Source organism: Ostrinia nubilalis, chromosome 2 (assembly GCF_963855985.1).
Source record: "Ostrinia nubilalis chromosome 2, ilOstNubi1.1, whole genome shotgun sequence".
Classification (NCBI taxonomy): domain Eukaryota; kingdom Metazoa; phylum Arthropoda; class Insecta; order Lepidoptera; family Crambidae; genus Ostrinia; species Ostrinia nubilalis.
In genome coordinates this window covers 10,713,240-10,740,759 of record NC_087089.1, presented here as the reverse complement: position 1 = coordinate 10,740,759, position 27,520 = coordinate 10,713,240, and the positions used below count along the sequence as shown (strand labels likewise).

At 41.8% G+C, this 27,520-nt stretch overlaps 2 protein-coding genes across 8 annotated transcripts in view; one reads left to right on the top strand and one right to left on the bottom strand.

Annotated features, from left to right (window-relative positions):
• The window catches only part of LOC135083065 (protein ECT2), a 34,187-nt gene extending 17,813 nt beyond the window's left edge, over window positions 1-16,374 (top strand). For 4 of the 6 annotated variants that reach the window (XM_063977839.1, XM_063977832.1, XM_063977853.1 and 1 more), the window contains 16 exons: window positions 78-290; window positions 701-844; window positions 4,803-4,934; window positions 5,602-5,881; window positions 8,043-8,158; window positions 8,237-8,364; window positions 9,046-9,216; window positions 9,558-9,673; window positions 10,574-10,734; window positions 11,483-11,623; window positions 11,914-12,043; window positions 12,122-12,276; window positions 12,636-12,746; window positions 13,701-13,796; window positions 15,261-15,404; window positions 16,010-16,374. In XM_063977839.1, the coding sequence (XP_063833909.1) occupies window positions 78-290; window positions 701-844; window positions 4,803-4,934; window positions 5,602-5,881; window positions 8,043-8,158; window positions 8,237-8,364; window positions 9,046-9,216; window positions 9,558-9,673; window positions 10,574-10,734; window positions 11,483-11,623; window positions 11,914-12,043; window positions 12,122-12,276; window positions 12,636-12,746; window positions 13,701-13,796; window positions 15,261-15,404; window positions 16,010-16,132 (2,361 nt within the window). In that variant the 3' untranslated portion in view covers window positions 16,133-16,374. The remainder of the gene's footprint in view (window positions 1-77; window positions 291-700; window positions 845-4,802; window positions 4,935-5,601; window positions 5,882-8,042; window positions 8,159-8,236; window positions 8,365-9,045; window positions 9,217-9,557; window positions 9,674-10,573; window positions 10,735-11,482; window positions 11,624-11,913; window positions 12,044-12,121; window positions 12,277-12,635; window positions 12,747-13,700; window positions 13,797-15,260; window positions 15,405-16,009) is intronic. The other 2 variants (XM_063977846.1, XM_063977860.1) reach the window with 2 other exon arrangements.
• A 690-nt stretch (window positions 16,375-17,064) lies between these two features.
• On the bottom strand, window positions 17,065-22,486 carry LOC135083108 (sodium- and chloride-dependent neutral and basic amino acid transporter B(0+)-like). Of its 2 annotated transcripts, XM_063977878.1 has the most exons (16): window positions 22,290-22,485; window positions 21,986-22,163; window positions 21,673-21,804; window positions 21,465-21,591; window positions 21,321-21,384; window positions 21,144-21,238; window positions 20,952-21,065; window positions 20,747-20,876; window positions 20,422-20,568; window positions 20,222-20,312; window positions 19,986-20,141; window positions 19,841-19,904; window positions 19,666-19,770; window positions 19,500-19,572; window positions 17,695-17,895; window positions 17,065-17,282 (listed from the first exon to the last, which is right to left on the bottom strand). In XM_063977878.1, the coding sequence occupies exons 1-16, from the start codon at window positions 22,356-22,358 to the stop codon at window positions 17,118-17,120; spliced, it is 1,911 nt and encodes a 636-aa protein (XP_063833948.1). In that variant the 5' UTR covers window positions 22,359-22,485; the 3' UTR covers window positions 17,065-17,117. The 2 variants fall into 2 exon arrangements, with proteins under 2 accessions (XP_063833948.1, XP_063833956.1); XM_063977886.1 differs by lacking the exon at window positions 19,666-19,770 and having other exon boundaries at window positions 22,290-22,486.
• Window positions 22,487-27,520: the final 5,034 nt, after the last annotated feature.

Here is a 27,520-nt window from a genome sequence, read left to right as displayed (position 1 = left end):
TTGGAAGAATTTAAATTCACTAGGAAAGACACGGTCAATGTCTAGTACTAGTATAAATACAAGGTTATCCTTTCCAGACGTACCTGATAAACCTAATACACTACATGGGCGGCTCGATCCGAAAGGACATGTCGAGTAAAGTGACGCACCTTATAGCGGCGGCGGCTACCGGTGAGAAATACCGGTACGCGTCCGGTTTCGGGCTACCGGTGCTGGCCAGCTCGTGGGTCGACGCTTGCTGGCAGCGCCGAGACGACCCCGCATGCTCTGCCACAGATGATGATATTATTGTAAGTACTCTTCTTACTTATGCTTCGACCACACCAAGGTCGCGCGACCCATGACAGTCAGACAGACGCGACGTCTTGTCATTTCCCTATGATCGCGCCGGCGATGGCGATCCGCACGCGTTGGTGTGGTTGAAGCTTTATGGTAGTAAAAACTATGAGTTGGCAACGAATTTATCTTGGTCGTCAGATAATAATCAGTTGAGTTCAAATCGCGGTATCCTAATCAAACTGAGACATACTGATAAAGTGAAGTCGTTATCTAAAAAATAAAACTAAAATCTAATAAGATTCTAGCGTCTTCTTAAAGGGATAATTTTAGGATATGATTTGAAATGCCTTCGAAATATTTGTATAGTTAATAAGTAGATAAATGTGTGAGAATGATTATGACAAAGCCCCTTTTCTTGCAGAAAGAGCATAAGCTAAAAGTGTTCGCCGGCGCTCGCGTGTGCTTCGTGGGCTTCCCCGAGGATGAGACGCAGCATATGGCCGAGGTCCTGGCCAGCAATGGCGGCAGCACCTGTCCGCTCGACGATCCCGATTGCACGCACGTCGTGAGTACTTCTTTCTACTACTACACCACACGACCACTGTAAAATTTAAAACTTCTACCAACCAAGGCAAAGAACACAAACACTACGCACTTTATTTTAATTGCAGAACATTTACCCCCGAATACTTTGCATACCTGATTATTTATATACTTTATGCCACATTAGTACTAATTTTAGCCTTATGAAGTCAGCATGCACGTAGCACCTTGGGATCACAAATCACTCTTTAGTTAGTTACATAGTAGACAATATAAATTAGCTAGTTGCTCATTATTTCGGTACGACGACAAGTTTTATATTACACCTCCTACCTTCTTCCGATGACTGCACTATTTAGGATTCGATCTTCAATGTCAGCCATTGTTTGTTTAACAGTTTACCTACAAACATTATTACTTCATTGCGGCTCAATGCCACAACCTAGCGATTACATAAGCAAACATTTGCGTTTTAATATTCTGAATTGTAACCGCAATTTTGTTGAACAAACATTCATATAAGTTGTAGAATATACAGTGTGAGTCACGTTAAAGTGTACATATGAAAATAGATGAAACTAAACCTATTTTTATCGACAAAAAGGAGTTCAAAAATTTTTTTTTATTTTTTTTTTATTTTTTATAGAATTTTTTTTCTTCAAATTACTTATTGTAAAGAAAACGTAATAACTTTAAAACTAAGCGGTATATCCTGATAAAATAAAAACAGTAATAATGCTAAATAACAGGCGATACTAAAAAAATACATAAAATACACAAAAAATGCCAACAAATAATAAAAAATGATACTTTTTGAAAAAAATCTGCTTAAAAATTCGTGTTTTTTTGGTTATTTTATAAATTTCTCAAAAAAATGCCCCTTTAACCGGTGGTTTTTGTTACTTTGTATTATTTTCTATCGTATTATCTTTGTAAAACCAAAAATCGCATGTCTCTATCCCTATCACAACATTTGCTATGATCGTTTGAACAAAGGCCTGCCACAACATTATTATCCGCTACAGGTAGAGACAATTTTAATTTTAACTAAAATGCTTATTTTACTTCGAAATCTTTTGTTTTTATTTGAAATCTAACTTGTTTTTATCAAAATTACAAATCTAGAGCCATTTTCAGTTTTGTTGTTAACGAAGCGTTGAATGGCGCGCCCGGAGAAGCTTAGTTCAAACGATCATTGCAAACGTTGTGATAGGGGTAGAGACATGCGATTTTGCGTTTTACGAAGGTAATATGATATAGAATAATACAAAGTAATAAAAACTACCAGTTATAGGGGCATTTTTTGGAGAAATTTATCAAATAACCAAAAAAAACACGAATTTTTAAGCGGATTTTTTTCAAAAAGTATATTTTTTTATTATTTGTTGGCCTTTTTTGTGTATTTTATGCCATTTTTGTATATTTTTTTAGTATTGCCTGTTATTTAGCATTGTTACTGTTTTTATTGTATCAAGATATACCGCTTAGTTTAAAAGTTATTATGTTTTTTTTACAATAGGTAATTGGAAGAAAAAAAATTCTATAAAAAATTAAAAAAAAATCTCAAAAATTTTTTGACCTCTTTTTTGTCGATAAAAATAGGTCTAGTTTCATCTGTTTTGATATGTACACTTTAACGTGACTCACACTGTATTATTATACATTTATTTTACGGTACGAAAACACTTGAGGGTGCTGACTCCGTCTCCCTACCACGTCCCTGACCGCACGGCGTTAAGTCGACCCATTGTTTTGTTTGTTTTATCACAATTCACCTTTCAATGTTTTGTTAAATTGTATATGATGTCATCTATGTAGATATGCACCTACTCATTTTGCTTAAACACTCATTTCACGTGCATAAAAAAATATAACATCACAAAAGTGTTTGTTTTGTTAGTCTATGTTTATAATGCTTGTGTCTGCACAAAACTTTCGACGGAGTGTTGTGGATACACAGACATTTCCGAACCGTCCGCGGAGTACTCACATCTTGAACAATCTTCGCTACTGAAAACGTTACTTGAAAACTGCTGACTATTAAAAATAGAATCAGATGCTACAAACAGTCTTTGCTCTTGTCTATTGCTTTCTCTGTGTTTAACTGCCTATGTCACGATAAATACCGTCGTGCATGTTTGTATCGGAATGGCTTCATTACATCATTGCGTGGTGTGTTTCACACATGTTTCAGGTAATGGCCAATGGGGAGACTTTCGGTCGTTCGCTTATCCTGTCACCTCACCCGAACACACCTAACTCCTCCGCAAAGCCCTCCCGTGCCACTCCCAATCGCTCTCAGTCCACTCCCAAGAGCTCGCTCTATCGCAGGCTGTCCGCCAGGCTCTCGGGCCGACGCAACAGCCCTAACGTGCAAAGCGCCGACGCTGTAGACGACCAAGCTCACGACCAAAGGGAAAAACGAATACAACTCGCAAGAAACAGTATTAGAGAAAAACAATTAGCTGGCAAAGACCAGCTCGATAGCAGTATTATGTATGTAGGAAAGTCTTTCTTTGATGATATGTGTTCAAACAACGACAGCAAAAGCCCCTCAAACGTCGAACATGTTGAGTTAAGAAAATATAAATCTCCTGGCAAAGAAAACAAAGATATGTCTCAACTAGCTCACGACACTAATAAACTAAATGTTAAGGATAAACGAGAAGTATTTAGAAATAAATCTATAAACGTATTTAATTTAGTAGATTGTTTAACGGAGGCGGGATCTCTCCATTCTTCCCTGACTAAAAGTTTATGTGACTTAGATGCTAAAGATGATTTATTACAACCGAACTCGGTTACTAACAAGGAGTTACAGCAGTCGACCACCACAATTTCGTCAGGAAAGAAGAGGAGTCGAAATTCTACTGACTCTAATTTCCATGTCAGCTCCGTGGACGCTAATCTCTCTCCAGACAAAGGCGAAGAGAGCAATTGGAAGTCGATAAAAAGATTAAAAATTAAAGATTCCTTCAAGTTTAAGAATAGGCCTACTATTTTCAAAAGAACCAAGAAAGATTCTGTATCGAAAACTACGGGCGATATAACCGTTGAACCGGTGAGCCCAGAGAGTGTAAAACCGACCGATCCGGCCGGGGAATATATCGCTTCTACATCCTCGCCTATCAGGGAAGACGACAATACCTCAATCTGTTCAATAAATACCAGTAAACAATCAGGATTTTTTGATATTTCTTTCGCTTCAATACGAAGTTCCAAAACTGTCAAATCCGCATCCAAACTACGCAGGAGTGTGAAGTCATTTACCGCTTCCTTCAGAAGCGAAAGGAAGAAGAAATACGAAAAGAGGTCCGACAGAAACACAGTCGAAGTCGACGCCTGCCATTTGCCACCCGATTTCAGGAACGTATCTACACCAAAGAGGGAGCTAGACGAGATGAACTTGGATATTTCACCCGTGCAAGTGGACACGGTGGACAGCACGGAAATGACGACCCCGCTGAAAGGGCCCGAGGTAGACGAGCTAGATGAGTCTACGGTTTTTAAAACGCCTCAGAGCGTCTGGCTGAGAGCTCACCGCCACTCGATATGCGTGGCGCCCCCTCCCCTCCCGCCCGCCCCGCCCGCGCGCGACCAGCCGCCGCCCGCCTCGTCGCTCCCCATCCGCGACGCTCGCGCCATATCGCAATGCCATGGAATATCGCTGCCGGTACTAACACCATTTAATTCAGTACTAAATATTAGTTTTAGATTAACGTGCCACTCAATTTTTCCTCCGATTTTAAGATTCGATTACGATCAGGGACCTAACTTCATTTTCCTCGCTGGGTGCATGCCTGTTACGAACGGAACATCGTCACCACAGTTCGAACGCTTCGTAGGGCGTGCACATCTGGGTACGCTGTATCTATAAAAATTAGGCCGAGGAATGCTCAGCGGCAACTTAGAAAATCGGTGGTGGTTATAGAGTAGTCGCCGAGATGGTCGGACGCATAGTAATGGGTTGTATTATTCAGGTGGTGGACGAGCACAACACAGTTATCGCGCCGGAGTGCAACCCTCGGGCGCACATCGTCAAGGCCGAGTGGTTCTGGGCGTCCGTCCAGAACGAGGAGGCACAGGATGAGAAGGATTATCTGTACAAAGATGTAAGTATCTTTAAGATATTTATTAAATTAATGTTTTTGTTAATTACCCATTTACTTTTTATTGTGAGTCTTGTTTAATATGATAAAATAGATTATTTCTACCATGTTAACAAGTGGTTTTAAAACAATTTTATTGTTGACTAGCTTTCCGCCCGCGGCTTCGCCCGCGTGGAATTTTGTCTGTCACAGAAAAACTTTATCGCGCGCGTACCTGTTTCAAAAACCGGGATAAAAACTATCCTATGTTCTTTCCCGGGACTCAAACTATCTCTATGCCAAATTTCATCAAAATCGGTTGCGAGGTTTAAGCGGGAAAGCGTAACAGACAGACAGACAGACAGACAGACAGACAGAGTTACTTTCGCATTTATAATATTAGTTGGGATGATATTTATTTATTTAGGAAAACCAGGGTTTTACAGTGTTTTATTTTTTATATTTTTAATTTGAATTAGTAACTTAACAAATTATCGATACCACCATACCATACAGTACTGAAAACAGATCAACTAAAATAGAAAAACATGGGTATTAATGCGACATTTATGATTGTGTTACATTATGTACTCACAGTTTGACGTTTCGGCTGCTATGCTGCAGCCGTGGTCACAAGCAGACTACAAACAGATTGTTTTATAGGGTCTATAGTAGTATGTTTCGTGTTTAGTACCTCAGCGAGTTGTCGCGGCGTTCGTCCGTGGGCGGCGCGTGCGCGGGCGCGCTAAGCGAGGAAGGCACGGGCACGCCGGGCGCAGGCGTGGGTTCGGGCAACGCGGGCGCGGGCAGCACGCCGGCCCAGCTGCAGCGGCTTCGCAAGCGCAAGCTGAAAGGGGGCGACGCTGCGTTGCACAAACGACGCTCGTCTGTGGGCGACGCAGTTCTTCTAAGTTTGTCTGGAAACCTTCTGGATTGCACGCCCTCGCCGGATGGCAAGCAGCTATTAGAAGGTTAGTAAAATCAGGTAATTTTTTTACGCGCAAGCTGAAAGGAGGCGACGCGACGCTGCGTTGCACAAGCGACGCTCGTCTGTGGAAGATGCTGTATTGCTGAGTCTATCTGGGAACCTTCTGGATTGTACGCCCTCGCCAGATGGCAAGCAGTTATTAGAAGGTTAGTATCATGCGAGATCAGATACATTGTTTATGCGCAAGCGCAAGCTGAAAGGGGGCGACGCTGCGTTGCACAAGAGACGCTCGTCTGTGGGAGATGCGGTTCTTCTCAGCTTGTCTGGGAACCTTCTGGACTGCACGCCCTCGCCAGATGGCAAACAGCTATTAGAAGGTTAGTACTGTGCGAGATCCGATGTATTAACGAGCTAGCACAAGCTACGAGGGGGCAATGTCGCGTAGCACAAGAGACGCTCGTCTGTTTAAATTGCATGCCCTCGCCCGATGGCAAGCAACTATTAGAAGGTTAGTATCATGCGAAATCAGGTAAAGTTTTTACGCGCAAGCGCAAGCTGAAAGGAGGCGACGCTGCGTTGCACAAGAGACGATCGTCTGTGGGCGACGCGGTTCTTCTCAGCTTGTCTGGCAACCTGCTGGATTGCACGCCCTCGCCGGATGGCAAGCAGTTATTAGAAGGTTAGTATCGTGCGAGATCAGATACATTGTTTACGTGCTAGCGCATGTTGAAAGGGCGTGCGCGCTGCACTAGCGTAGCTCGTCTGTGGGCGACGCGGTGCTTCTGAGTCTATCAGGGAACTTGTTGGACTGCACGCCCTCGCCGGATGGCAAGCAGCTGTTAGAAGGTTAGTGTCATGCGAGATCAGATTTACAGACATTGTTTACGTGCTAGCGCAAGTTGAAAGGGGGCGACGCCGCGTTGCACAAGCGACGCTCGTCTGTGGGCGATGCGGTTCTTCTCAGCTTGTCTGGCAACCTGCTGGATTGCACGCCCTCGCCGGATGTCAAGCAGCTATTAGAAGGTTAGTACTGTGCGAGATCAGATACATTAATTACGTGCTAGCGCAAGTTGAAAGGGGGCGACGCTGCGTTGCACAAGAGACGCTCGTCTGTGGGAGATGCGGTTCTTCTCAGCTTGACTGGAAACCTGCTAGACTGCACGCCCTCGCCAGATGGCAAGCAGCTATTAGAAGGTTAGTATCATGCGAAATCAGATACATTGTTTACATGCTAGCGCAAGTTAAAAGGGGGCGACGTCGCGTTGCACAAACGACGCTCGTCTGTGGGCGACGCGGTTCTTCTCAGCTTATCTGGCAACCTACTTGACTGCACGCCTTCGCCGGATGGCAAGCAGCTTTTATAAGAATAGTACTATGTAGGTATATGTAGATTATATTATTACGAGTTAGCGCAAGCTGCGCGTGGGGGCGACGCGACACTGCGTTGCGCAAGTGATGCTTACCCGTGGGAGATGCTGTATTGCTGAGTCTATCAGGGAACCTGCTGGATTATACGCCCTCTCCAGATGGCAAGCAGCTATTAGAAGGAATGAGATTAGTTTGAAACATAACTTACGAGTCAGCGCAATCTGCGCGGGAGTGACGCCGCGTTGCACAAGCGACGCTCGTCTGTGGGCGACGCGGATCTTCTCAGCTTGTCTGGCAACCTTCTGGATTGCACGTCCTCGCCGGATGGCAAGCAGCTGTTAGAAGGTTAGTATTGTGTAGATCAGATACATTTTATTTACGAGTTACTTAGTATGTAGGTACAGTTGAAAACCCTCAAATACTTTCAAGAAAATAAACTTTTAATTTTATATGTAACTGTACCATAAAGCACTACAAATCATCCTAAATACGTTATAATCCTAAAATTAAATACCGTTAAACGTAAAACACACGTAAATATTTAGACTGAATTTAAATGATTTCCTATAATTACATTGAAGTTCTGATTTTTTCTGGAAAATGGTCATTCATTTTACGGCCAAATGTTCCCAGAAAATGCCATTATTCAACTAACTAAAGAATTGTGATATCTAAGAAATTGCAATCGCAAGCCATTACACCAAATGACTAAGAAGAAGTAAGGAAGGAAATTGTACGGCGTTTCTACGAAGTATCCGCCTCATCGGCGAAACGTAACATTTATCTTGATATTGTATAATTTGATATTGAGTAATAAAATAATCGTTTTGTTATAGAATCGGAAGTTCCAGACAATGTTGTCAGGAAATTGATGTCCCCTCGACACCAAGTCTTCATGGAGCTCCTCCAAACGGAATCCAACTACGTTGGGATATTGCATACTATAGTCACTGTAAGTATTCATCATTAAGTCGATTGTCATGTATTTATGAAATATAATGGATACTTATAGATCTTACTATTGTTTTAGATGTTCAAACAACCCTTGGAAGAAATGGTGGAGGAGGAAATCAGTAATGGGAAAATTCAAGCATTGCTCAATAACACAGAACTGAAAAATATTTTTGGAAACTTACCGCCTATTTATGAATTGCATCAGTAAGTATACAAATCATCTTGCAAACCAGTATATTATTTACAAAACTCAGTAGTTCAGTGTACCAATTAGCTCACCAAGTTTTCTTGTAAACATTATTGAGTCACAACTTTGCTTTTCCTTCGTTCGTATTTACGAACAATATCTTCAATATTATTGCGACAATATCGGAAGGCTATAATGTTTCTAATTCATAAGTTACGATCGTTGATTCAATTTAATCTAAATGTAGGTAACATTTAGATTGTTACTGTCATTGCCGCAATGTTGCTGTGCAATGTTGCCAGAAACAATTTCGCTACCGCTATGTTCCGTGGCGCAAGCGGCATGCTAGAAAAGCTGGCTTAATTTTTACCGCACATTACTCAAATACCATAAAACCGTAATGTTACTGGGCCATATTGCCAGAGACAAATTGCAGCTAGAAGAGCTGAGTTAATTTTATCCGAACGTTACGTATTATACTGTTAACTACCGCAATGTCACTGGGCAATATTGCCAGAAACAGTTTCGTTACCAACAAGTTCCGTATTGTCTTGTCGCAGTTACCAAATTTTTCGCGTCGCAGGTGTTGACTCAATTTTATCAGACTGCTACCTTTATGCCAGGCAATATAGCCAGAAACAGTCTCGTTACCACTGTTCTGTGTCGCAGTTTTCTTACCAAAGTTTTCCGTGTCGCAGACGCATGCTGGAGGAGCTGCGGTTCACGGCGGCGCACTGGAGCGAGGAGGTGAGCATCGGGCGGCTGGTGCTGCGCTACACGCCCGACATGCTCAAAGCATACCCGCCCTTCATCAACTTCTTCGAGAACACCAAGGACATGCTGCAACAATGCGACCGTGAGAACCCAAGGTTACACTGATTCTTTGTTTTTGTCACTTGTGTTCTCGATGACATATGGTCAGACGCGGTGAGGAAAACGGTGGGCGGAAGTCATCGTGCCGTCCACACAGCTTATGACCGCAGTCTGTAGACTGCACACTATATGTGGTCGCGATCCTCATCAGGGAAGGGACCGAGGAAAAAGAAGAAGTTTTTGATGTTTTTGAGTCGTCAAACGTATCTCTATAAAAATGGATTTAGTTTTGCTTACGGAACTCTCTATTTCTTATTTTAAAATGATTCTATGGTACTCCCTATGCATTTCAGTACTTTACAAATGAGACTAATGATTTGTCTTGTTTCGTTTTCAGATTTCATGCATTCCTAAAAATCTGTCAGACCAAACCAGAGTGTGGCCGACAAAGTTTACAAGAACTTTTAATACGACCAGTGCAGCGTCTACCTAGTGTTAGTTTATTACTCGACGGTGAGTAGTGATTACTAATGATGCAGTAAAGGCTGCAATTCGCGCCGCGAGAAAAATAAGCGACCGATTCGAGAGACCGCGACCGTTTATCTTGACTTTATGAAATGTATAAGCATCATTTCGCGAGCGAGTCTTATGCCCGTTTTCACCATCAATCCCTAATTTTTCAGTGACCCCTATGAAAACAAGATTCCTGTTACATGTTACCGGGCTCACTTAAAAATTAGGTATTGATGCTGAAAACGGGCATTACTCTCGGTTGCTTGTCTCTGTCGTGGTGCGAATCGCCGCCTTTAGACTGCGGGCACGTAACTGGCGATGGCCGAGCGATGAGCGGGGTGACGCGACGCGGACCGGAGGCGATGAAGAATAGTATTGCGATCGCCCCGCTCCACCCCGCCCGTTTCGTGCGCGTCACCATATACTGTCATGTTGTTGTATGCATTGCAACCGCTCGGCCCGTCACCAGTTTCGTGCCCGCAGACTTAAGCCTTGGGCAGACCAAACGCGGGGCAGTAGCGGCGCAGTTTGAATGCGGGCCCGCGCAAGTTGTAATACAAGAAACTCTTTGAAGTATGTCACACCAAATTAGAACGCGGGCCCGCGCTCCAACCGCGCCGCACTGCAACTACCGAAATACAAACGAGGCGGCGCGGGTGCGGGACAGATGCGGCGCGAAAGCGGGCCCGCGCTGTTGTATTACTATGGCGGCCATATTAGCATGACACACCGCGTTGCAACTGCTTTGAAACTGCGCTGCTTTCAGTGTGCCTCAGCCTCGCTGCAACTGACCCGCATTGCTTACGACCAGCGTTTGGTCTGTGAAAGCCTTTAGGGTGCGATTGAGCTAGAATAGTCTTATAACATAAACAAATTGTAACCTTCGTGTTTATATTGCAGACATACTGAAGCACACGCACAAGAACAACCCGGACCACGCGCTGCTGGAGTCGGCGCTGGCCGGGCTGCGCGAGGTCATGTCGCACATCAACGAGGACAAGCGCAAGACCGAGGGCCAGCTGCAGATGTTCGACATCTACAACGACATCGAGCAGTGCCCGGTAACTACACCACACACTACACTAAAGCCTGGTCCGTGAGCACGTAGAATTTTGTCCAATGACCCCAAGCTGCCCATCCTTATCGCTCGCGCGTAATTATGTTGCTGTCGCGCTCGCACACTCACTGCAGGCGCCCGTCGCACAATCGCGTCAGCAATATAATTACGCGCGAGCAATAAGGATGGGTAGCTTGGGGTCATTGGACAAAATTCTACGTGCTCACGGACCAGGCTTTACACTACATAAGGCCGAGTCCGCGCTACGGCTAAACCGCCGCGGTTTTTAACCGCGTAATTTTATAACCAAGTAAAACTAATGCAAGCGTCCGCACTACAACTTTTCCTGCGTATACGTTTCGGGTGGTGTCGCTGTTTGGCGGTTTACCGCTTACGGAATAAAACCGTAATGCAGACTCACGGCCGGTTCACACATGTCTCCGTTTTACTGTTCCGTTTTATCGTGTACGTTTTTTTTCGTCGATGGCGTATGCAGTTGTACGAGCGACTTCACACATGACACAGTACTCTGACAGTAATACATACATCGACGAAAAATACGTACACGATAAAACGGAACAGTAAAACGGAGACATGTGTGAACCGGTCTGGACTTTTCCTACCTTTCATTCCAACCGCTGCAACTCCTGTGTAATCAGGATCACAGCTTGACTGCCAGTAAAAATCCGATTTTTTTATTATATCGCATTGTGTCACAACAACAAAAAACGAATAATAATATTGTTCAACAGCCTCACCTCGTGTCCTCCCACCGAACGTTCGTGGCGCGCTGCGAGGTGGTGGAGCTGTCGAAAGAGCTGTCGGGGCGCGGCGATCATCTCGTATTGTTTCTCTTCACAGACACGATGGAGGTGTGCAAGAAAAGATCCAAAGTAAGTGTCCTAAAACCGGCCTTATTGCGGCCTATTTGTCTGACGTGTTGTGACACATCAGAACGGAAGGTTTCAAATATTTACTATGGTAACGGGTCAAATAGTGTCGTGTCGTGATGGCTTCTGACATGACGACGCATACTCAATATAGGATTCCGTTCTGATGCGTCACGACAAAATAAGTCAGACAAATATGAGCATGACACGCTTCCACATTTGTGGAGCTACTCACACATTTAATGTACACAAGTTATCAAGATATCATTGACCTAATTTGTACTTTGTTTCAGGCTTTTAATTCTAAAAGTCCTACGAACGGCACAAGCACGATGAGAATAGGATCGAGTAAACCTTACAGGCATATATCGCTAATGCCGCTAAGTACAGTGAAACGAGTTGTGGATATCAGGGAAGCAGAAGGTACTATATTTCCAAAATACTAGTTACACATTATGTAATTTCTTTTTAAATACTTATAAATTAAATTATGATTTTCAGACTGTCACAATGTGTTTGCACTGATGTGCCGGAGTAACCAGGAGCTGAAAGAGAAATTGTACTCGTTTATGATCACAGACGAAACAGTGGACAAATCACACTTCCTAAGACAGCTCTGTAGGCAGATGGCCAACACTGTCTGCAAAGCGGATGCCGTAAGTTGATAATATTCATTGAACATACAAATTGATTAATTAATTACTTCTTAAACATGTGTTATTTATTGTATTGAAAACTTAATTGGTTATCAAGATTTTGTCTTGCAAATATTGTAAAAAAATGTTCATCACTCAACAGTACTATCGGCAATAGTGTTAACTGCCCATTGCCGGTCATGTCGTCTCGTTCTATCGCAAAGAATCACCATTTGATGAGAGCGAGAGCAAAAACGGAAATGGATAGTTAACACTGTGGCCGTGTGTACTAGAAAACACCTGCAGTGTGTTCCAAGTCCCATGTAATCATACTGATCCTTAGCATAGAACACGATTCATAAATATCCCATGTGTCACAGGACAAGTTCCTCGCGTGTCTGGAGTCGCATCAACTAGACATCGACACCAGTGACCTGGCTCTCAGCACGCTCTCCAAAGTATCCAAATTCGCAGCGCGCACACGCATCAAGGTACGTCCGCAGTAACCACATATACCAAAGCCCGTAACTCCGCACGTATACCCTCACGGTAATTTTGGTTACACTAGACGTAGCAAACCTCCCACTCGGTAGTCATCTTCTCCGGGCACTAAAATTATCAATTTCAATCATAATGATAGAAACTATAGAGCATGATCTAGATATAAGTTGTATCTAGCTTAGCTTATTTAAAAGTAACTAATAATAACCAGTCTATCAGTATATTATTACTACAGATAAAACTGCTACATGCGATATCGTTAAAAATCAGTAATGTCCGTCTTGTATGTGTAACTAAGGCATGAAAGTGTAAATCGATATGTTTCGTATTCGATCTAATCATTTCGATCAATCATTTGAATTCAAAAATATTAAAACAGACACGAGAAGCATTTGAAAGATTTCTGGGTCCGAAATATATTTGCAAGACATTGTGAGGAGGTACACACTGTATAAAGCGAACAACATGGCGGTGGAACTTAGTTAGCGGTAGTGTATTACAGTAGAGACACAGGTTTAATATCCATACAGTGGTTTAACATCTATATTGGATTGTTATTATAACAGCTGTAATTGGTTTACATTTCAAAAGTTACAAAAGGTTGTCGTAGTCGCCCATTGTTTCACATAGATGCAAATTGAACCACTATTAATTAAGTAATGTAAATTAAATACTCATATATTTCATAAAAGCAACTGTTCAATAAGACTATTGGCGTTGCTTCATCCACATGACGACAAAAATACTTTGTTGCTACCGATAAACACAAAATGCATATGTAATTTTGACAGCCCTCAAGGAAATTTTTTGCCATTCAATGAAATGTGGAGAGTACCTTCTCGGGTACCGCACGACGTTAAAAAACTGTGTGCATAGTAGAACTGTGGTAGCGGTGAGTACTTGAGTAGCCTCGGAGCTGGGACTGAGCGGGCGTTGTGTTGTAGCTGGAGGCGCTGGCCGGGCTGGGCGGCTGGCTGCGCGCCGAGCCGGGCGCCGGGCTGTTAGACACATGGGTATTGCGCGCTCACTTACTCGCACAGGTCTGACGCGTCTCTGCCACACTCCTCGCCACCTTCCCGACTAATCGATGCCGTCGGCTATTTGTATTGCTCGTTGATTTACAGAAGGCCGTCAGTTTACAAAGCATGTTATATGGGCTGTTACATAAACCTGAAGAGTGTTGATTTAAGGACATTCTACAATTTAGACGTCAGCGGGGATCTATCTGTCACCGTCGCTAGCATCTCGCTTTGCGTGAGTGAGATAGCAAAATTCGAAATTACGGATAAGGCTTTTTGGAATAACGTTGTTTACCCTGTTGAATTGTATTTTCAATCAGCGTAATTATAATTTAAAAAAAAATCAGGATGATATAAATACAGGTATAAAGACACTGCACATAAAAATCTAAAGTATTAAACGCTCTCAAAACATGTATCCTGTTTTGCAGTCGAATGATAAAATGACGACACATTTAACGTTTTAACTTTGTGATTTCACAAACCTGCGAGTTTGTAAACAGACGATGCCATTTGTAAAGGACGAGTGATACACTTTGCCGACGACAGATATACTGCTTTCTGTGTTGGAGCCAGTGCGAGCCGTATCTGTCTTGTGCCGTTCGCTTCATCGCGTCGCACAGGCGCTGGTTGTGGGAGCACCCGGTTGTCATGTCATTTCGTTGGCCCTCTCATTCGGAGTAGACACAGGAATCAGTGTGATGTGTGTACTATAATTAAAATAAAGGTCATTGCTTTCACAATGACTCACATTTACAGCTTTTTAATACAATACTAAACAAAAATCATAGCGTCATTGTAGCGTACTTTGTTTGGTATGAATGACGAAACATTTTACAGGTGACGAGTATTTTTAGAGGAAGATTCAGAGGAGTGAATGTTAAAATAATGCTTCGCTTTACACATTTTGTTATTAACCGGTTTCGTAAGCGTGCCATACCTATGGTTTTGGGATCACGATTGAACTCATATACCGCATAACCCCATATCATTTCTTTAATTCCGTTTTTCTTCTTTTTAACCTATTATTAGTTCTATCTACTATGTAAGTACATATTTACAAATATTAATACAGATAAACTAACCCATTGTTATTATATTTTTGAATTTAACTAAATTGTTTTGATTAAAAAATAGGTTTTGTAAACATTAGAATTAGTTTTGATAGTTAGCATGGTTGAATTCAGTTTGTAGTTTTGGGTTCATTCAACCACATTACTTGTATAATTTGAAAAATGTTTTACCAGTTTGATTTTAAAATTAACTGTTAAATCGCACATAATTAACAGCGTGGTCTAGTTGTATTGCATTAGATGCCTATCAGAGTCATATTTTGTACGAACGTCACGCGATGCGCTGTCGTGTGTCTTCGTACCAAATAAGTCATTGATGACTCAAATCTGATGCACACCAGGACAGCCGTTGATTGTGTGCGTGGGTGTTATTCGGGACGGCCATTACATAGTATGTCGGGCGGCGTTGCAGGTGGGGCGCGCGCTGTCGTTCAACAAGACGCCGTCGAAGCTGAAGCGCGCCATGTCGTCCATGATCTCGCCCTTCGGCTCCACCACCAACCTGCCGGCCGCGCAGCTCGCGCAGATGCGACTCGCCAGTTGTAACAATATCAACGTGAGTATTGTTGATAGACAGCTTTTGTAGTTAGTTTTTGATAGCTTCTATTCCATTCAGCTTATTTTGCCTCACTTTTTGATTGACAGTAGAAAGGTCTGAGATTACATTCAGCTTATTGCATTTACTTTAGATATAGACGAAGCAAATTAGCTTTTTTTAGCCTAGTCAAAAACCTTTTTGCCAGCAGCCAAAAGTGCCAAGTGTTAAATCACTTTTTTTCGCAGATTTTTAGCGTAGTATTAATAAAAGCCTTCTGGCTATAGAATACGTATATCAGCTTGACGATTTACATTGAGTACATTTTATATTTATACATGACATGCGCAGGCTGAGCGATACATTTACATAAGAAACTTGACAGTACATCGGCCTTCTCAAAAGCTCTGCGTATGTGCAACATCAATATCCCTTCAACCGCTTTTTATATTTATACATGGCATGCGCAGGCTGAGCGATACATTTACATAAGAAATGGGACAGTACATCGGCCTTCTTAAAAGCTCTGCGTATGTGCAACATCAATATCCCTTCAACCGCTTGCAGTGTGATACGCACGCACATTTTAAAATGTATAAGATGTTAACGTTTTCCGATGGTTGTAGGAAATGGGCGCCAGCAGCGGCGGGTGCGCATCGGGCGGCGGCGACGTTCTTGTCGCACCGCTGTCGGTGCAGCCCACGCGCAAGGCCGCCGCGCAGGCCGCCGCCGCGCTGCGCCGCTTCTGACGCCGCACCAGCCGCGCCTGACCGCGCGCCCGGGACTGAAGGACATATCGAACGCTCGCGGAGTGGGGCCAGTGTCGCGGTCGAGTGAAAACAGTGCACCGTCTCGACTTCTTACTACACACGAGCAGCTATCGAGACTGTTGCAATTGCATCGTGCTTTTATTGTGAATTCGTACACGGGCGAGTGCAAAATCGGTTCGAGATGTTCCACTATTTTTATTTTACTGTGCCACAGTGCTGTACCGGCGGGCCCGAACGGACAGTGTGCTAGGAGTGCCTTCGTACGCTATGAGCGTTTGGAACGTAGTGAGATAGGCGCGGTCGCGTGCCCCGGCCTCGCACCGTCGACGGTCGCGAGTGAGCCCGGGCGTCTATGCTAATGTTATTGTTATTATGTGTGTCTCTGGTCTAACGATAGACACTCGTCACAAATCGTTGCGATTTTACGAAACGTAGCCGCAGATTGATTTTACGTAATTTATTATATTTTCTCCACTATTGTCGGAAGTTTGTCGCAGCTCCGTTTTGAAATCGATCATGAGCCGGCGCGGGAGTGAATCGTAAAAAAGCGCGCCGGCTCGCGTGTCGCGTCGGAATATTTTTATGATATTATTATTTGAGATAGTCTCCCGAGAGTAATATGTACATATTGTGATATTTTAATTTAATCGTGAAATAGGCATCGTAGGTTTAAAGTAGTGATGTAATCTATACCTACCTTCGTGCTGTTGATTGAAGCGTTCTCGTGGTCGCCGGGCGGCGCGGCCGGTGGGCGCCGCGCCCCCGGCCGTAGGTCTCATGAGTCTCATCACGGCTACATCATGTATCGGCAATCATTAAAGTGTACGCATGTCGAATGCATTGTACAAAGATCTATATTTATGAATATTTTAAATGATTGATACAATAAACATTTATTTTCAGTCAAATAGTCTTTTTATTTACCCTTCACTGTGTATAATTTGACATCGCTAGTTTAAATGGTCTACTTGATGCCGTGTCGCGCGTCCCAGAGGAAGACGACGGCGTTGGAGACGGCGCGCACGGGCACGGCCAGCAGCACGGCCACCAGCGGCGCCAGCGCCAGCATCATGGACTCGTTGGGCAGCTCCGACTTCATCAGCACTATCAGCTTCAACACCACGGCTATCTAAAAATGTAGATAAAATAGTTAACTTGGCTGCAAAGTCTAAAACGAAAGCTTTATTCGCCTAAACACACTATCACTAATACAAAAACTGCCTCACTCTTTGAATAGGTTGAACCGATTTTGATAAAACCACTGTTAGAAAACAGACTCATTAATTAGAAATCCACCACATTATGCGGATAAGACCGCTAATAGCAAAAAGGATGACGACTGCTGAAAAAAAGAGATCTTATTACGACTGAACCGATTTTGATGAAAAAAGGGTAAAAAACCTACTATACACTGACAGCAGTTCCTTTTCTCTCCTCTCCCTACGCTAAGACGCTAGGCCGACGAACCACTGCTGCTGCTGACGCAAAGACATAACACGGTCGAACTCTTTTGCATCGATGGTTATAAACATGGCACTCACAATCGTAATAAACGGTATGATCTGCCACTGCGTGCCGATGCGCGAGGCGCAAGCGTTTTCCTCGGTGGCCAGGTTCATGTCGGACACGAAGTCGCGGCTGCGGTACACGCACAGCATGCCCACCAGCTGCAGTAAGCACACCAGCGGCATCGCCACGCCCGTCATCATCGCGTCCACGGTCTCTAGTAGGACGATGCCACCCTGCAATACACAATGAATCAATTCTGTTCAACCGTTATTAACCTTTAACTACTGACGTGGGGGCCTCTCAGGCCTTGCAAAAGTCAAATTGTTGAGTTTCTCCTTTCCCACGTGCACGACACACCCGAATCTTTTAGTACCTTCGAGTTTCATTGCGTCGAGGTTGTCAACAACGGTGCACGTGATTGCACGCGCAATTTCAGTAGGTAAATTACTTTTAAAGTTTCTTGTGGGCCTCTCAGGCCCCCACCTCAGTATTGGCGTAACTTTTTTTGTCTATAGTTTTCATTTAGTTGTCTTTTCTTGAAATAATTTTTAAAAATCTATAATATGGAGCCCACAGTACGTCGTCCGAGAGAAAGCGGTATCTCGGAAGTAAAAATAACCAGCATTTAACGAAAAATAGAAGAACAGAAGGTTTTGGCATGTATGCTAGGAAATGATAAGCCTGTACCTGTCTATCAAGGTTTAAATGATGAAACCAAGTGCCATACATGTATTTTGAAGATTCAAATGAAATCTACATTTTAAAAACATGTATGGCTTCCTTCACTGAGCAAAGCAAGTTTATCCAGACTGTGTTTAATTCGCACTATTTGATGTGTGTAATTTTTTTCCCCCTATTTCATATTAGGATTACTGATTTATCATTAGCTAAAAAGACTATTGAAAATTAGGATTCTAAGTTGATTTGTTGAAGTTATGAATATTTTTCATGATAACTTTGTGAATCATGATTTTATGAGATTTTTGCCAAAAATGCTACATGTTTTCTAAATATTGAAATAATACGTACTTATTAACAAATAATTTACATAAAAATCGTTTTATTGTATTTAAATATAACCACTATTAATAATTATTAAACATAAAACCCTAAAAAGATTATATATTTTTAAATATAAGCACTCATATGTACGGGCCTCTCAGGCCCCCACGTCAGTGTTTACGTGAAATTAAATCCACCTCAGTAGCTAAAGGTTAACTTTAGCCTTGGCGCAGACCTCCGACTTTTAGTTGGCCTATAGTTGGGTCGGGCTGTTAATCAGTATGGAGAATATGGAGATGTATGAAAGTGCGCACATTACACCGATTTGGTATCGGCCGATTTTTCATACAAATTAGAATCGGGCCTAACTATCGGCCAACTAAAAATCGGGTGGTCTGCGCCTAGGCTTAGAGGACGAAGAGTTAATTCAACCAAATATTAACTACTAATCTATTTATTTATTATTTTAATTTTGTCATCTACTTAAAAAGGAAAGAAAAGAGATTAATTTTATACATATTCTATACTCAACACGATCACTGCTGAAAACACATACGGGTGTGTTTTTCGATCGCAAAGCCTGTGCGGCCTAACACGTTTTACGTGTTTTTTAATTCTCCATACGGCTGTGCGGCTCACACGTAAAGCGTGTTTTGTCGATGTAACGCCTGTGCGGACTAACACGTAAAGCGTGTTTTGCCGACGCGTAACGCGTATGCGGAAAACACATACGTCTGTGTTTTGATATTAATAAACAGAATTTATCTCTGTACTTTAGGGAATCTGTATTATTAAATACAATCATAAAAACAATAATTCAAAAAATATTACATACGATTGTAGCAAAAATTACGCTCAATCCCATGCCAGTTAATATCAAAAGAGCGACCACCACTTGCTCGATGAAACTGAAATAAAAGAATATTAGTAAAAATAAATGCACTTGAATAAAATAAATTTCTTTATCCAATAAAGATCAGCTCCATTCAGCTTGTACTTACACTAATTTGACTCTGTATTCAAATATTGTATGCAATGCAGTTTTTAGCAATACATAAGCAACAAGCATGTAAGAAAAGGTTAATCCACCGAATGTGAGTGCGGATCTGAAACCATTCAAAGCAATGAGATACAATTCTAGTATCACAAATAGCTCAACAAGATAAATTAGCTTACAGTAAATGAGAATAGCTTCCAGTAGACATGCATTTAGAATACATTGGTATTATCCATAAAGTGCCTGAAAATACACAACATAATCTAATCACCATACAAATTGTAGGAATTTTTTTCTTCGTTACATAAGAGAATAAATGGTTACTTTCATGCATGGTGTGGTTCTCCTGGCTAGTTACTTGCATGTAATCGACGAGAGCGCAGACTGCGGCGTTTGTGGAGTTGAGACAAGCCAATAACAGAACCAATCCAGAATGCCACACGTTTTCAGAGTTCAGATGTGAATCTATATGACCCGATGCTAAAGAAAAAAATAACAATAATATCAATCATCACCTAAAAGAATAAATAAGAAGAATTGCAGAGTGAAAAGGAACTTACCATAATGATTTAAACCTTTCCCATGAATTAATTCTGTGCCTGTACCCGCTAAATGGATGTATAGGGCTACTTCCAAAGCATCTGCTATTATCTAAAGAAATATTAAAAAGTGTACATGAGACATGAGTCGTGGGAAAATATACTTACTGAGATAACGATCACTTTCCTTGGCTGGCATTATTGTAGGGAAAAATACTTACAGCTACTATTTCCATGGCATTAAGGCGAAAGGCTTTCTTCAAGATTTTTTGCATCGCAGTTATATTCGTAAGGGCCATTATGGCTAGTATCGCGGCCCACACCCACGGCACAACGACAAACCACGAAATCATGTTGTTCCAAATTAACTGTTATAAAAAAACACAAATTTCTTATCGTGTCCCAAAATTCAACGATAAGCTGGCGTCGTAGGGTAGGTCTTAATTTTACTAATCTACTCTACGCGCGCGCCGGTTAATCGATCAATTTTGGGACACGTTGTATACTGCGGATCATTTTGAACGTACTGTTGATGTATAAACTTACCCTGCCATGATAAATCCGTTCACCTAATAAAACCATCCATACTAATGCCCAAACAACAGCAAGACTTATTATTAGCGGTATATTGACACGCTCCATCTTAAAGTCCGGTCTTAATTGCACCACCTCCACGCTACAATAAACCAAGATCAGAGTCAGTAGCAATATCTTAGTATGTAATAGAAATTTTAAAATAAGATATACCTACTAGAAAAAATTATATGCAGGAGTGTTAAACACTGGAGGATATCTTCCAGGGTATGTCTCATTGCATACTTCCATTTGTCGTGGCTTGTTGATGCGTTTCATCTTTCTCATGGCTCTGAAAATATCAAATTGTAACGATAGTTACTTTTACAGAAAGAATGAAAGTTTTTTCCAATGCGAAAAAATAGCTTACTGTTTCAATGAAGCGTTTCTCCACGCGCGATAGTAAAATCCAACAGTCGAAGGCCGTATAGAAGTTTGATATTTCTGGATACTTTTCCACCTTGACTGTAGAGATGTAAATAATATTTTAATATAAGTAAGTACACCAAGGTAGTTGGTTGTTAAGAGCTCTTTTTATTATTCTTACCTGTCGCTGTCTAAGACTCTTCATATCATTGAGGACTGGTTCATACGATTTCAAATTGAAATCCCTGAAAATATGCCGGTAATGATACGTAATTATTTTCATGTTAGTATGCATATACCCTTATAAAGTTTTTATTACTCTTACCTGCAGTACGTGAATGGTAACCTTGCATCTGATACAGAATGGAGCACATAGATCGCGGTTATAGCGGCAATCGTACAGCAACATATAGCGCGCACTATTGCATGAATACAAATAGCAATACCTATACCTAAAAAGATTCATAGACTTTGTTTAATCATATCTGTGACAAAGAGGAAACATATAACTGAATTAACAATATGATACAAACCATCAAACATGGGTATGATACGAAAGGCTCGACCTGGTCCACTGATACTCCACTGTCCAAGATAAATTTCAAAGTGGCGCAATGGGTTGGCCAGTAGCGCAACCGCCATAGTCAGGAATATTAAGAAGATAACTGAAGAACAGTATGAACATAAGAAAAGGTGAAGTTTTACTACAATATTGGATTCCGATTCTGAAAAATTGTATGTATATAATCCAGGACTAATGCTAAAATATCTTACAATGTTACTGAACACTTATTACTAGTATAACAATCTTGTGAAGAAGAACAAAGCTCTACTGGCTCTACTCACAAAATCCTCCAGTGATTGCCGACGCAGTGACTCTACAGTGCATGGTCAGGAAGGCGCCCAGAACAAAGGTGCCGATTCTGAGGCGTCGCCGGCCGCTGAGGCGTGCTGAGGGCCCCCCGCCAGTGCCCGTGTCCATACCGGGGACATCCGCCGTTGACCACACCATGGACCATTGACTCTAGATATTATTATTGATCTTATACAGTTGTAATAAGTGCGATTTTACAACAAAATTATGTAGTTCGACATGGTCATTATAAATTATGATTTGGTCTCAGATTTGGTAGAAAATCTGAACACTCACCACATTTCGGTTTTCAAATGTAAGAATTGTTTCCATTGAATTTGCATTGTGGCTTGGGTTACCTGCCATTGTGGAGAAATATTGTACGACTTCAATTCAGTAATTTAAATTAAATACAACATGATAATTTTGTATTCACTGTACGGTTACATTTTGACACTGATTGACAAGTTTTCAACTTTGAGAACTATAGATTCTGCTATAGACAAATAATACACAGTCTGTGCTCTAGCATAAAGGTTAAATTCTAGATGTGGTAAGGCGCATTATGCTCACACATGCAAAATAACACACCTGCACCACAGTAAAGAAAAACCAAAAGTAGGTATTGGCTCCGTGCACGATTACAGCGCCAACTAGCGTCCACAACTTTGTGGGTTCTGTCACATTGACATTTAGGTCGTATATTTGTGAAAAAATATCGAAATGAAAAAATAACAAATATTTTCAACTAATAAATTGTTGTGATACCACGATTTGGGTGGAAAAAAGGTTTTGAAATCATTTTGGTCATTCAAATCAAATGAGGTAAGTCCAAAAAGTGTGTTTAATTTTGATTGTGTCAGGGTTTGTTTACTTCATTTATAGTTGTAGTTTTACAGTAAAACAAAAAGAAAAAGCTACTTTAACGGTTTCATTATATAACAGTAAATATATTTAAATGTTTCTGTATCGCTAGTAATAAATTAAATATCGTTTTCAGATCGAAATGAGTATCGTTTTGAAGACCGGGTTTGTGAGAGTTACAATATCAAATTCCAACCACAAACCGTATTTAAAGGAAAGTTGTTGGTATTGGCTGGACAAGTCCGAGATGTAGAAGAATTAAGAACAAAACAAGGGCAGAGTTCAATAATTCACGCTCTCATCATAAGGCAAACATCTGTGCACAACAACTACTGTGACTCATTTTTGTACTACCACGTTGTATAGTTTAGTTATTTCCAAATTGTAAACGGCTATTAAAACAGCCCTATCGAAATACAGTCCACTCTTTTATTTAAGTTCCCAGTAGGACCCTTTTCATGCGATTAATTAATGATATTAAATTGTATTATGTAGAATCGCTTTGCCATTGACAGATACATCTGATGACAGAGCTTACATTATTTCTACTTTTGACCACCATGAGCGCTGCGATAGATTATGTCCCCCCCACCTAGTACTTCGCACCCAGCGAATAAAACATCAATGATAATGATATTTCCAGTTGCACGTCAACGCATAAATTAATGTCACCGTAGGACCGAAGAAATGTGGGTCTGTTTACCGTTTCATTCAGACCTTAGCCAGCTTTTCTGTTCTGTTTCGCGCCTGTCTGCGATGCGTAACTGACAGTTTACACTCAGCTTACGGTGGGGGATGTGTTAATCACGAATCTTTCTATCGTTAAAGGTGAAAATCCTATAGTAGTAGGGAATTTAGTGCAATGATTTGTATGGAGACCCCTCCACTTTGGTATAGAAGGCTCATTTTTGCACCAGTTGTTCTTTGGGTGCTCCTGAGTAGATTTCCGTCGGTAGACATCGGGAGCCCCCCCTGTGGTAGCAGGGGGAGGGGGGGCAAGTTTCCTTCTGCCGCGCTTCACTTTAAGGCACATATCTTCAAAACTATGGGTATTAGGGAAAGTGTGGTGTCATTTTCGGATAATTAAAGGATGGCGAATTCATTTCTAGAACAAACTTTTTGCCTTTTCATACAAAATAATAGAAATATGGAGTAAAATTCACAAAAACCAAAAAGTATTTTTTTAAATAAACGTCGTTTACTTTTAAACCACTGGAGATAATCTAATAAAAAAAATATGTCCTGAAAGCTACATTTATCAGGATTATAAATATATACCATTGTATGGTACTTTTTTTGAAAAAAGTAGGTGAAAAAAAATTTTTCTTCAGGACACAGCGGGTGAATTTTAATGCGCGTCGGAAAAAAATATTTATTTTATCCATGAATTCATACTATTTGGTTCATAAGCAAGTAAAGATTATTATTTTAGAATTTATTTAGAGTTCCTGGCACATCATGCTACCATGATTTGTATTTTTTCTTCAATTAATTTTGAACTCTATGTGTAAGACATAAGGTTTAAAATAGTTTAAATACATTGTATTATTGAAAATATCATAAGAAGAAAGCACTAAATAAAGAACTTGAATTTGTCTAAACGTCTAATGATTATTATTATTATTATTTTAATAAACATTTTTATTTCTACATACTATTGTACCAGTGATAACGGAAAGGTAAGTGTGAGGAAAGAGAACATTGATATTATCATAGTACGGGAGATTATTTTAGCACAAAGGCTACGGCTGTGGCCATTATAGTTGTTTTTTCAGACAGCACCAGCTTCTGCACTACTTCTTTCCAGGCAAGCTTCGGCAGCTACGGACAATTGGTCCATGTAGGCTCCATGTTGCTATCGATTCTGGTCCACCCCCAACCAGTCGGGTAAAGGGAAGACTGAGTCGGTTGCTTGCAACTGACCCTATACGCGAACCCCTTGAACCAACTAAATTTTAAATAATTTGAAAAAATCATAAGAACATAATTACTGCCCTTGATATACTGATACAAAACTGCCTAGGTTGGTGGGCACTTACAGCATTCGTTCATAGTCAAGCATGTAGTAATAAACACAGTGAACGTTTAAGGAGGTTTACTACAGTATTTCAAGCTGAATTCTACGCTATAATTATGTGTGCACTAAAAACAGGGGTGTAAGAAAAGCAATATTTACATCCTTAGCCACAGCCAGGCAGCACTCAAACAAAGCCATCGCCTCAGTGAAGGTTGAGTCTAGAATTAAGTAGGTGCAATCTTAAAGATGAACAAACTCTGAAGGCATGACAAAGTGTCCCTAATGTGGGATACCTGGACATACACGGATCGAATGCAATGAGAGAGCCGACAGTCTAGCGAGACAAGGGTCAGAGACGATAACTATTGGGTCAGAACTGATAGTACCTTTATCTAAAAGCTTAGGTACGTCATGGCCATAATATGGCCATATCCAAGAATAACAGGGCTGAATGGGAAAGCTCCAACGATATAAGCCTCTCCAAATCATTCCTAAAGGGAAATACAGGGTCATGAAGAAAACTTTTCAAAGGTATGCCCAAGCAATTACAGGTACGCAAACTGGGCATTATGGAACGAACGAATCACATGTCCCACAAAATGGGCCTAACAACAGAAGCTCTCGAGCATGTGGAATACAATGTGGAGTCCATGAAACACTTAATACTGTAAGGATGGGTCTGCTTGGGTCAGCATATCCGGCATCAAAAGACTATTAGGTGGCTTTCACTCAGACGCTTAATTTTTTTGGATGATAGGGAATAAAAACGGGAGAATAAAGATCCTAATGGGTCGCTGTGGACTACGCTTAGACGTGACCCTACATAAAATAACCCAGACAGCTTTGTATCAGCATTGGCTACTGGCAGTATATCAAGGGGTTCGCGTATAGGATCAGTTGCAAGCAACCGACTCAGTCTTCCCTTTATCCGACTGGTTGGGTGTGGACCAGAGTCGATAGCAACATGGAGCCTACATGGACCGATTTGCCCGTAGTTGCCGAAGCAACAGAAGAAATATGTAAAATCTAAGACTAAATGTAGCAATAATTAACATAACTTTAAGAACAAAAACTTTTGCACGTCGCATGCGACAGAATATGCTGGAATTAACTAAATTAACACCAATCTGTAACCATGTTCTTGCAAATAAATGATTTTATTTATTTATATTTATTTATTATTAAGCTTGCCTGGAAATGGTGAGATGTAAGTGCAAGAAGTAGTGCAGATGCTGGTGCTGTCTGAAAAAACAACTATAATGGTCACAGCCGTAGCCTTTGTGTTAAAAATAATCTTCCGTCTTCTTTCTTTTCTTTTCAGCCAAATGACGTCCACTGCTGGACAAAGGCCTCCCCCAAGGTTTTCCACAATGAACGGTCCTGCGCTGCCCGCATCCAGGCTCTTCCCGCGACCTTTACCAGATCGTCGGTCCACCTAGTAGGAGGCCTGCCCACGCTACGTCTTCCAGCCCGTGGTCGCCACTCGAGAACTTTCCTGCCCCAACGGCCATCGTCTCTACGAGCTATGTGCCCCGCCCACTGCCACTTGATTTTAGCAATTCTGCGAGCTATGTCGGTTACTTTGGTTCTCCTGCGGATCTCCTCATTTCTGATTCGATCACGCAGGGAAACTCCGAGCATAGCCCGCTCCATCGCCCTTTGGGTGACCTTGAGCCTTCTTATGAGGCCCATAGTAAGCGACCACGTCTCAGATCCGTATACCATCACTGGCAACACGCATTGGTCAAATACTTTCGACTTAAGACACTGCGGTATTTCGGACGTGAGTATATGGCGAAGCTTCCCGAACGCTGCCCATCCGAGTTGGATTCGACGATTGACCTCTTTCTCGAAGTTGGACCTACCTAACTGGACTGTTTGTCCCAGGTATACATAATTGTCAACAACTTCGAGTGTAGAGTCTCCAACCTTCAGAGGAGTGGGTGCAACACGGACATTAGACATGATTTTTGTCTTGTCCATGTTCATTCTGAGGCCCACTTGTTGAGAGGCTCTACTGAGGCCATCGAGCATTGTGCCTAGATCCTCCAAGGTCTCAGCCATGACTACGATATCGTCCGCGAATCGAAGGTGGGTGATGTACTCGCCGTTGATATTTATGCCAAATCCGTTCCAGTCCAGAAGCTTGAAGACATCTTCCAGGGCGGTGGTAAACAGTTTTGGAGATATGACGTCTCCCTGTCTTACCCCTCGCTGCAACTGGATAGGTTTCGAGTCCCGATCCTGGAGGCGGACCGACATTGTGGCGTTTTTGTACAAACCCCTTAACACTTCGATATATCGATAGTCAATTTGGCACCTTTGGAGAGACTGTAGCACTGCCCAGGTCTCGACCGAATCGAAGGCTTTTTCATAATCCACAAACGCCAGGCAAAGTGGTTGATTATACTCCTCGGTCTTCTGTATAATCTGCCTTAGCGTATGTATGTGGTCTATGGTACTAAAGCCTTTTCGGAAACCGGCTTGTTCGGGAGGCTGGAAGTCGTCGAGCCTGCGAGCGAGACGATTCGTAATGACTCTCGAAAACAGCTTGTAGACATGGCTCAGAAGTGAGATGGGTCTATAATTCTTCAACAAGGTTTTGTCACCTTTTTTGAAGAAGAGTACCACCACACTTCTGTGCCAT

Excerpts from the sequence above, each read along its gene's own strand:
- LOC135083108 (XM_063977878.1), bottom strand. The coding sequence starts at position 22,358 with ATGGCAGGTAACCCAAGCCACAATGCAAATTCAATGGAAACAATTCTT. Across the intron at positions 20,313-20,421 it reads ATGCCATGGAAATAGTAGCT|ATAATAGCAGATGCTTTGGA; the intron begins GTAAGTATTTTT and ends ATATTTCTTTAG. Across the intron at positions 17,896-19,499 it reads GCGTAATTTTTGCTACAATC|GGTGGCATCGTCCTACTAGA; the intron begins GTATGTAATATT and ends TGTGTATTGCAG.